The sequence below is a fragment of the Cicer arietinum genome, chromosome 7 (genome assembly GCF_000331145.2).
Source record: "Cicer arietinum cultivar CDC Frontier isolate Library 1 chromosome 7, Cicar.CDCFrontier_v2.0, whole genome shotgun sequence".
Classification (NCBI taxonomy): Eukaryota; Viridiplantae; Streptophyta; class Magnoliopsida; order Fabales; family Fabaceae; genus Cicer; species Cicer arietinum.
Window position 1 is genome coordinate 6,073,752 of NC_021166.2, and position 10,866 is coordinate 6,084,617.

The 10,866-nt window shown below is 30.6% G+C and overlaps 2 protein-coding genes across 2 annotated transcripts; one reads left to right on the plus strand and one right to left on the minus strand.

Moving 5' to 3' along the window:
* Positions 1-4,267: 4,267 nt before the first annotated feature.
* Positions 4,268-5,345, minus strand: LOC101512119 (triphosphate tunnel metalloenzyme 3). The gene has a single exon (XM_004508360.4). The coding sequence runs from the start codon at positions 5,031-5,033 to the stop codon at positions 4,428-4,430; it is 606 nt and encodes a 201-aa protein (XP_004508417.1). The 5' UTR covers positions 5,034-5,345; the 3' UTR covers positions 4,268-4,427.
* A 2,161-nt stretch (positions 5,346-7,506) lies between these two features.
* LOC101512445 (uncharacterized) lies at positions 7,507-9,546 on the plus strand. Its single transcript, XM_004508361.4, has 3 exons — positions 7,507-7,751; positions 8,854-8,906; positions 9,004-9,546. The coding sequence occupies exons 1-3, from the start codon at positions 7,620-7,622 to the stop codon at positions 9,353-9,355; spliced, it is 537 nt and encodes a 178-aa protein (XP_004508418.1). The 5' UTR covers positions 7,507-7,619; the 3' UTR covers positions 9,356-9,546.
* The last annotated feature ends 1,320 nt before the right edge of the window (positions 9,547-10,866 follow it).

Genomic DNA, 10,866 nt, shown 5'->3' on the forward strand with positions numbered 1-10,866 from the left:
CCTACAATATTTTTTTTTTAAAAAAAAAATAATAATAAATACATTTATTAATCAACGTATAATTTAAAAACTTCTTCACAATATTTATTAGTTGATCTATAATTCAAGAACTACAAGACAATTAATTTTAATGAACTCTTACTATAAAAAATATTATAATCATCATAACAAAAAAAAACCATATAATCAATACACCTGGATTTAGAAAATAATTATTTAGAGCGGCCTTAAACCTCCCTCACATGAATAAAATAAAATTTATATTGTTTCCCTGTTATGTTTTATTTGAACATCTTTAAATGATTCAAAGTATAAATGATGATTACTAATATTGTTCTATTTTATTTTATCTTGTCTTTTGGTTAATCACTTAATCTAGACAACAAAATTGCATTTACCTTTTAAGATTTAATGTGCATGCATAATCATAAACAAAATATTATATTTTATATTATTTATTTTTTCATCAAAAAATGTATTGTTTTTATTTTATTTTTTTGCTAATCCGAACAAATAAAAAAAATTTGAAGCTGCCTTTTATTGGTTTGTTGATTTGTTCCTCCATTTATAAATTAGTTTACATAGTATTTATTCTCATTTTTCACAATTTACATTTATATAAGTTGTAAGTTCAAATAACATGTATTTTCTATTAAAAAAATGTTTAACTAACATGTGTTATTGATTTGTATTCAATAAAAATCATTCATTTTTTATGTCGCATGATTTTATTTTTCGTCACTTTTATTTTAAAATACATCACAAAAATAGTGTTCTACAACAAAATAATTTATTTTTATTAGATATTTGTGTAAAATTGTTACACATCTTTTAAATTTAATAGATAACAAAATGAACTATCCAACTCATTTCAGGTTGTACCAAATGGAGTTTTAGATTTTAATGGGTTGGGCTACGAAGCCGTACTTCAAAATAAAGGTTTGTACCATGCACCTCCACTTTGACCTTCCACCCCCATTCATATGGAAAAGATTATATTGCCCCTAGTTTCATATATAAAAATCTCAAAAAAAATTCACTTTTTTTTTTCACCCACTTCATTTGAAACTTATAAATATTCGAATCTAACCATACCAAACCTTCGAAATATTGAAACATTCGAAATACAAAAGTAAGTACAAATTCGAAACTTCTAAATATTCGAATCAGAATTTTACCAGAAATTCGAAAGTTTCTATGATGATGAAACTTTCGAAGTTCGTTTTTCCCGTAAATAATGAAACTTTCGAAACTTTCATTGAATACGAAATTTTCGAAATGCAGAAACTTTCGAACAATATGAAAGTTACAAAATGCAAAACTTTCGAAAGTTTAAAATTCATTGAAAGTTTCGAGTTTTTAAAAATCAGTAATAAATTAGTAATAAATATAATTAATAATAAATTTCAAAATTAGTAATAAATTTCTATTCCTAATTTAAAAAATTAGTAATAAATTTAATAATAAATTTCAAAATTAGTAATAAATTTAATTAATAATAAATTTAAAAAAAATTGAAAAATTCAAAAGTTTCAAAGTTTTTGAAACTTTCGAAACTGATATAAGTCGAATGTTTGAAACTTTTGAAGAATATGTGTTTCGAAAGTTTCAGATTCATCGAAACTTTCGAAATTTTTTGAAATTTGTGTTTCGGAACTTTCTAATTCATCCAAAGTTCTGAAAGTTATAGCTTCGAAAATTTCACATTCTTTAAAACTTTCGAAGGTTTCTAGAAAAGTTCATTTCGAAACTTTCAGATTCATCGAAAGTTTCAAAATTTGTATTTAATTCTATTAATTTACATTTTGAATGTTTTGAATTTAACTAAAGTTTCGAAATATAAAAGAAAAAAAACTCACTTTGAATAATTTCGAATTTTTGAAACTTTCGAATATTATGAAATTTTTGGAAAGTTTCAAATGTGGGGGTGAAAAAAGAGACTCGTAAAAAAATTTCCATTATTTTATATAAAGTCAAAAAGGGTAAGATAGTTAATATAAAAAATTGGGGGGTGGGAGGTAAAAACGGGAGGGTGCACGATACATTTCTCTTAAAAACAAGCTATAAAAATCATGCTCAAAGCTCGACTCTTCGTGGATAGCCGGTTTGACAAGTCAGTCTATCATATAATATTTTAATTTAAAAATTAGTTTTTGTAATTTTAAAAAATTATTTATAATTTTAATATTTAAAATAAACTATTTTCACAAACCCCACCTTACAAATTATATATACTGCTTTTTTTTTTTTTTGAAATAAGCCAAACTCTATTAAAACTCCAATAAGATACAAAAGCTACTTTTTTAGGAATTCATTGGTAAAAAAAAGAAGAAAAAAAATTAGTATGTGAGTTAAAACTGGTTTACAAAACCAGCAATTGTGCACTTTGTTACAAGCCACACCAATCTCTAACTCTTTTTAACACAATTTAGAACACTTTATTTGATCGATTGGTTCAAATTTACACAGATCTCCTCAAAACATGTGAGTCTCAAATAAATTTACTATATTTTAATCAATCAAATAAAACTTGTTAAAAAATGTGTATAAAAAAATATATTATTAGTATTATTCTTAATATATTTTTACACCCAATCAAGTGTTATACCAATTTAAAACATAAATTCCAAGTCTAGGGATAAATTCCAAGTCTAGGGATATGAATATGATGTTGAAATTCTCCGTGAATTTCATCCTTAAGTTATAATTCAACAAATAACGAAATTGTTAGATTAAATATCATATCATAAATTCAAATTCATAACCTTGCAATTGTATGCGTGAGTTTGTTGTGATATTTATTTATCATTCCGTTTATGGATAAAAAAAAAGTAAATTAGGTTTTTTTAGAAATATAGCCACACAAGAGACAACATTGTTTTAGACCTATGCAAAGTACATATCAAAGCAAAAGCCTCCATCAAATATCACTTGAATAGAATCAACACAATCAACATTCTTACGAATAATCGTTCATTAAATATCCATAGAAAGTGAGCAAGCCAATAAATGGAACCTCTATAAAATTGTGAACGAACTTAAATTCATTTGTTCTCTCTTGAGAAAGTTCTCTTCACTTAGAAGGATGCACTAGAAGAATTGAAGCATAAGAGAGGATACAGAATCTTGTTATGGTAGTGAAATGTTCACGGAAAAGTTTACAACTTAACAAGTTTGTCAAAATATAACAACATTGAAGAAATTTTGTGGCTGACTAAAAGATCAGTGTAAATAAACGAGACATGCAAAACTACAGAAGGATTAAGTTCACAAGCTATATAAATGTGAGAGGAGTAGCAAATAAGATGGTGGAAACTTGCAAAACAGGTTTAAGTGAGGAGAGTGGATTGAAAGAAAAATAGTTTGATTGATTAACACTGGAAAGTGGATTGAAAAACAAACTTAAGAGCCTCTTAATCTAGCTACAGTTTTCTTCTTTTACACTATCAGATTAAGATCTCCTTACTTATATGTGGCAGACTGGCAGTATCTGTGTCCTTGGAACAAGTATCAGACCACAAGATAGACTGTAAAACAAACTGACGAGTCTCTTAACCAAGACCCGCTTAACCATTCTCAAGTCTTATTCAATCCCATCATCAAAAATAATAAAATTCAAATAAGGTTTGGGGAAGATCTAGTGGTGCAATCGAAGACTCTAATCTACTGCAGAGTTATACCCCCTTTCATTGCTCCCGTGGAAAAATAAGACTAACTAATCCCAAGTCAAACTGTCTAGAAACTCAACCCCATTATTCTTAAACAACAACAACAACAAGTGATTCGTCTCAAATTGTGTATGCCTAAAAACCTAAAATAACATAAACTGTCACAAGCAGTTTACCAAAGAAGGCGCTAGCTTAAAAACAAAATGAAACTATTCGTCTAAAAATGTGTATTGCAACAGATAGTAACCCTATAGTGGTTATTAATATAAGTCACCTAAGATTTGCACACCATCGTAGAACAACATGTGTTGTCAAAGCCCAGCTAGAGAGCTGTAGTGTAGCGAAATTTTAACACACCGCTATTGTTATGTGATTCGTTGTTTAGAACAAAGTATTCTCAAATGGCGGCTATAGCATGGTAACATAGAGGAATTTAAACAAACAGCTATTTTACACTATCATCAAGTAATTGATAACGCTGATAACAACAAGTCATTCAAAGGATGATTTAGATGGAATTTGAGAATATATACCGATGACCAACCCCTGGAAAATCAATCAAACCACAGCGCCTAATAGAAATGAAAGATCAATCATGGTAAACAAAGAACTAAGAACATGAGATTAACAGTAACTTAACAGCTGAATGGTAGGTGTAAAACAACAAACAGTAAATCGTACATTCTTAAATTATAAACTACAAGAGCATAGCTTATAAACCAGTTCAATTCAATTCAAAAGCAATAGAAAATTGACTCACTATGGCAATTTCCCAGATCGAAAAATTGCGAATTTAGAAACCACTGAGTAAGAATAATCAATTCCATTCTCCTTCAAAAACTCCTCGAGGATGCGTTTAGCTTCGTCGGGATCAGCACTCTCACACTCGATCTCATACAAGGTTCCAAAACCAAAATCAGTCTCATCCACTTCCAATTTCAAACCTTTCCAATCAAACACACTCCTCACATTCCTAAAACCACCCAAACCCACATACCCATTTTCACCCACCACCCCAAATTCGTCCTTCACCCTCCTCAAAATCCTCGACTCCATAAAACCTAACTTCCCCGGTTCGGCAACGCAATCACGACCAACCTTCGGATCAAAATCCTCTTCATCTTCCTCTACGCGACTAACACCGTCGACAAGAACCGCTTTTGCTTTTAACGAAACAACACAACGTTCGTCGTCGTTGTAGAATCGGAGACGAAGCACGGCACGGCGGGATGAAAGTTCGGAAGCGGCGCCGTCGAAAAAGAGATTGTGTTGGCGATGGGTGATGACGTGGAAGGGAGAGAGCAAGGTGGTGACGTGGCGATGAGATTCGGCGTTTGCGAGACGAAGCTTGACTTCTACTTCCATTGGGGAAGGGGGTTGAGAGAAGGAGCGTATGGGAGATATTTTAGGAGGAGAGGCCAATGCGATTCGCTTTGGAAGAAGGATCTTCAGCGCGATCGAATTGACGGAGGAGAGAAGCGGCGCCAGTTGTGGTGGTGTTTGCAGCGGAGGCGTTACGACGGCGAGCTTCTTCAAGTTCTTCTTTGTCTTCGATTTTGACTTCGATTTTGGTTGGCTTTCTTCTTAGCATTTTGAGGGTTTGGAGAAAAGAAACACGCAAAAGAGGATGAATCCCCTTCAAGTCTGAACCCTACGATTCGTTATGCATTTTGGTCCTTCACTTTTAAATTATTTTCATAATTCTTTTATCTAAAAATAATTTTATATAACACTTATTCACAATTTTAAGCTTTATTTGTAAATTTGAAACAAATATATAATCATTTTTTTATAATTATAAAAAAAAATTGGAACTCATATTAGGTAATGAGTTAATAATTACTAGCTGAAGTGGCAATGCACATTTTTTTAGAAGAAAAAAAATGTAATTTTTTTAAGGTTTTACATTTTCTTCGTTTCATTTTTTAAGTTTACTTTTATTTTGATTTTAATAAAAAAAAAGTAATACTTTGTATTAGATAGAAAATAATAAATAGTATTAATGGATATACCATTTTCTTGTAAATATTCGATTGATAAAAAATAATGGAATCGAAAATGAATTAATTGATTAGTATAAGTTAAATGATCAATAAACATGTATCTCATTATCCGAATATTCGATTTATACTCTATCAGTCGATTAAAGTCTTGTTGTTAATCAATTAATTATTAACCATAATTCAAAAATAACAATTTTTCTTATTCTTATGCAACCAATTATGTATCCAAACTTTAGTAAACACAAGGCCACTTAACATAGCTATATAGCATTTTAACTTCAGAAATTTGGAGGGTTATTAGATCGATAAATTTAAGTGTTTTACAAATTTTTTATATATTTGTAATTTTGTCATATTTACAAAATTATATTTATTATTGTAGGACTGTGATTTCAAAAGTTTATAACTATCATCATTTCTCGCTAATTAGAATTGTCTTCAATTGATGAAGTAATATCAAACTTTTTTTTTCTACTTATTTTCAGATAAATTTAATTTTATTAATTAATTGTATTTTATTTGAATGCTCATAAGATGAATTTTGATGAGTCACTTTTTTATGTAATTGTGACCGAAATATGTGATTCATTGATTATTAATGTCGTTCTAGGGACAACAAAATAGACTATGTGTTATGTGTTTTAAACATCTTTAAACTTATTTCAATCAAAAATAATATTTTAGTAAGTATTGATTATTCAATTGAGAAAATGATCAAGATGAGAAAACAATTAAGTTACGAAAGAAAATCGAATTGTTCAAAATAACACGATTTCATTGGAACAATATTCCTGTAACTCATTTTATTGGAAAACCAAAGAGTTAAAATAAAAATAAAATAAAATAATTATTTAAAAAACATTTTATATAATCAATTATAAGTTATAAATATTTTAATTTTTTAGTTAACTTATTATATTGACATTAAAAAATATATAATTTTTTATTATAAAATTAATGATATCATCTAGTAATCGAAAAATACCTATTCGTAACATGTTTATATTTTGTTATAGAATGAGTATCTATTTAATTTTCTTAATAGAAATTACATTTCTTGATAATGGAATCCGCGGACAATCAATGAGGGACAATCATAATAAAGTTTGCAAATCGTTTTCAGATATTATTGAGGGCAAAGAGGGAAGATTTCGAGAGACTACGCTTGAAAAACGAGTTGATTATTCGGGGCATTCTTTTATTGTCGTAGGTCCATCGCTTTCATTACATCGATGTGAATTTCCCCACGAAATAGCAACAAATCTATTTCAAACATTTCTAATTCGTGGGTTAATTCGAAAATACTTTGCTTCAAATATCGGAGTTGCCAAGAGTAAAATCCGAGAAAAAGAACAACATATGAGATAGAGAAGCAATGCTCAATTTCAAAATAAGAAAAAACATTTTTTCGTATTGATCGTTCAAATCTTATTTGAGGTGTGTTTTAAATATTAAATATAAATATATATATTTTTAATAGAAATTCAAATGCAAAATTCATTATATTATAAAAATCTAATCTGTTATGTTAAATCTAATTTTGTTGGTAACTTTATTTAAAAATTTAATTATTATCTTTATATAAAAAAACAATATATAAATTTATAAGGATTTAATTAAGTAAAAATCTTAAAACATTTAATTTTTATGATAATTGTTTAAAAAATCGCAACCAGGCTGTGGTGTCGAAACGGTGCATACAATTGAATTCAATTTATAATAATTATTAACAAAGGAAAAAGGATATGTTTCACAAATACAAACAAAATAAAAAAATAAAAAATGATTTTGTGAGAAGATATGATTATTAAATGTTCCATAGGGTGACGTGGAAACACACAAGTTGGTTAGGCAAGATCAATTTGAATCATAAACCCTAACGGGACTAACCCCAATTTCCCGCACACTCTCAACCTCACTAGCGTTGCAGCATACCCACAGTCACTCAATGTCGACGACAATGGACCTTCCAAATCTCGCCTTTCCAAACAACTCCACCTCTCTATCCTCTTTCGCTGAAGCTTTGCTTCTTCAAACTTTCATTGCCGCTACCAAATCCCTCGCATACCTTCTTCTAGCGGTATCGTTTCTTCTCTCACAACATCACTTCAATATTTCTATGACTTTTCTCATGTTTCTCTGTGTTTTAGCGTTTCATTCATTTAGGGTTTTTAATTAAATATTCTCTCTTTAATTGATTTGTTTATTTGCTGAAGTTGTATCTATCTCAGAACACACATTTTTGTATTTTCCTTTAATAATGTTTCTGGAAATTTGTATAACTTTGTAGTATTGGTTGAAAACAAATAGTTAGTATTCGTGCCAAAGGATTGATACAAATAGAATTCACGAGTAGCTGGATTGGTGATCTAAAGAACACCTCAGGAGTTTTAGTTTAGCTGCACGTCCAAAACCCTAAAATTAACTTAACCACTAACTTACTAACATTTATATAACGGTATTTACAAGTAAGGCTTTTCATTGTTTATTGTTCATTATGTTATCTAATATATGCTGTTTTCCCCCTCTCTAATAGCACCTCTAAATTGCTTAACATCAGCAATTTACTACTAGTTAGTGTGTCAAGAGATATTCCCTAGAAGACATTTGTGGCCAAGTTTAGGAGATTTTTTAAAAACAGGGTCTCATGTTGTTTGTCTTTAACTCTAAATCACATCCGTGCTAGCTTGTTTTGCAGTTTCAGCTTGTCAAACTGTAAACCTTTTACTCTTTTTTATCTAAGGCTATAACAGGATATTCTTTATGCCTAGTTGTCATTTGTCCATCTCTTTTCTCTTGCTGCTGTGAAATCTGATACTCCTTCGGTTCTTAAATCTAGGCAAAACTGGGTCAAAGAAAGTTGATGTATTTGGTCCAAAATTGGGGACAAAATACATAAACTTTCTTTGATCAATTTTTGCTTATATTTAAGACTAGAGGGAGTAGTGTTTTTTTTTTATTGGAATTGCAAATGTTAAAAAGTCTATTGTGAAACTTCTGCTTGAAGCTGTACACAGATAATCAAACTGCAAAATTGAACTCAGTATAATAATGTTCAATCATGCTATGTGTATGTGATAGGCATTGTCGCTAATCTACTTTCCCCTAATTTTAGTTCTCTTTATTGTACAATCGCTTACATTACATTGAATGATGATTCTTGTTTGTTTTTTCCCCTCCAGACTGGATCTCTGCTTGCTGATGTCAATACTTTGATATCACCGATGGATGGAAGGTAAAAACAAACGTATATACCTTATTCAGATATTTTATGGTTGTTTTAAAAATTTGGAAAATCCTGATATCCTGAATTGTTTTTTATTCTTGATTAGGTTTCCTTCTGACCAACTGTACAAGGGAAACCATACTTGTGAAGAGAACAAAGATGGTAGTGAAACAGAGGACGACGACGAGGAGGATGATGATGTGAATGACGAGGATGATGGTGATGATGAAGAGGATGAGGACTTCTCTGGTGATGAAGGTGAGGAAGAAGTTGATCCCGAGGATGATCCTGTGGCCAATGGTGCGGGAGGAAGTGACGACGACGACGATGATGGTGGAGATGATGACGATGATGAAGATGGAGAGGACGGGGAAGATGAGGATGAAGAAGAAGAAGAAGAAGAGGATGAAGATGAAGAAGAGGCGGCTCTTCAGCCACCTACTAAGAAGAGGAAATGAGAGTTATAATCGTAGCCAGTAGGTAAATTGTTTTCTTCCTGCCTTTTGAGCACTTTCTATTATCTAGTTATGTTTAGTTATTTTGATGGAGATTATCATCCCTGGCCTGTCAATCGATCCCGCCCATGGCTAACATTAAGATTTACAAACACTACGATTAATTTATTGGTATGTAGCCCTTGTTATTATTATCGGTGTTGCTTGTCATGGTTTATGTCATTTTTTATTGTTGCTGAACTTTCAAATTTGATGGTAATCAGATTCACCTTATTTCATCAGAGTTTTTCCTTTTTGAGGATGAGTTTTGACCTAGGCCTTTAAAAGATAGAATTGGAATTACCTAAACAGTAGTCCTAACATTTGTGTTTTCATATTTACACTGCGTTATTTATTATATGGGGAGGGCACGGTAACAAAGTTCAAAGTCTTTTCCTGTGATTGATCATCAAGTCCATGAATTGTGACACCTGAAATATGATTTAACTGAATATTCACCATGATTAGGGTTGATTCGGATACACCTCTTTTAACTGTTATTTAATCTAATCAACACTGCTGGGGTTCTGCTGACAAGGAAGAAAGCTCATACTCTATTTTTCTTTTGCTAAATGGAAAGAAACATACCCAACAATTGATAGTTGCGATGAAAATGAATTATACTTTTAGATGATATTTGTTACTTGTGGCCTGAAATTGCATTCAGTTATCGAAACTTGAAAACTAGTTGAAAGCCATCTAACATTGAAGAGTTGCATACTTGCGAAAACGTCTGTGTGTGGTGTTCTCCGTGAGTTATTCCTTTATCTCACGCCTTCCTTAAACTAAGTAACATGTTAAACAAAAAAAAGCTAAGTAACCTGCAAGCCTCCCTTAAAAAATGTTGTGACTGAAGTTGGTGAATGTATGGATGTTGTGACTGAAGTTGGTGAATGTATGGAATGTCATATAAGTAAGTTTGGATGTATGGAGAAGATTTTTAAAAACAACAAAATATAAATGATAGTCTAGTAATTAGAGATATATAAAAAGGAAAATAGAGTAAATCATTAAAGGAGAAGTAAAAATAAAGATCAATCTCGAATCTGAATTTACTGTTTTACCTGATCCATGTATTTGACACCACCCTATGAAAGAATGGTTTGATTATTATTTTGTTGTTATATTACTAGTTAAAGTTAATCACTTAGGTGACACTCCAATTCCTTATATATGGATTAAACTAACCTTCAAATGATAGCAACGGTGAGTTGTAATAACAAGCTGGCGAAACCCAGTAAAAGTTAAAATTATGTACCCAAAAATCATGAAAGCTACTACTCATCTGAATTGAGCAAGTGAAATACATACTACCCATTAAGATGTCTCAGGAAAGTGCAGTAAATATAAAATTGAAGCATATGTCTTGGTGTCATAACTCGTGCTTGTTATTATCTGACCATATGGACCATTTCACTCACTGCTGTACCGTTTCTGCAATTGTTTAGACATGATCCTAATATTTAGGATCAGGA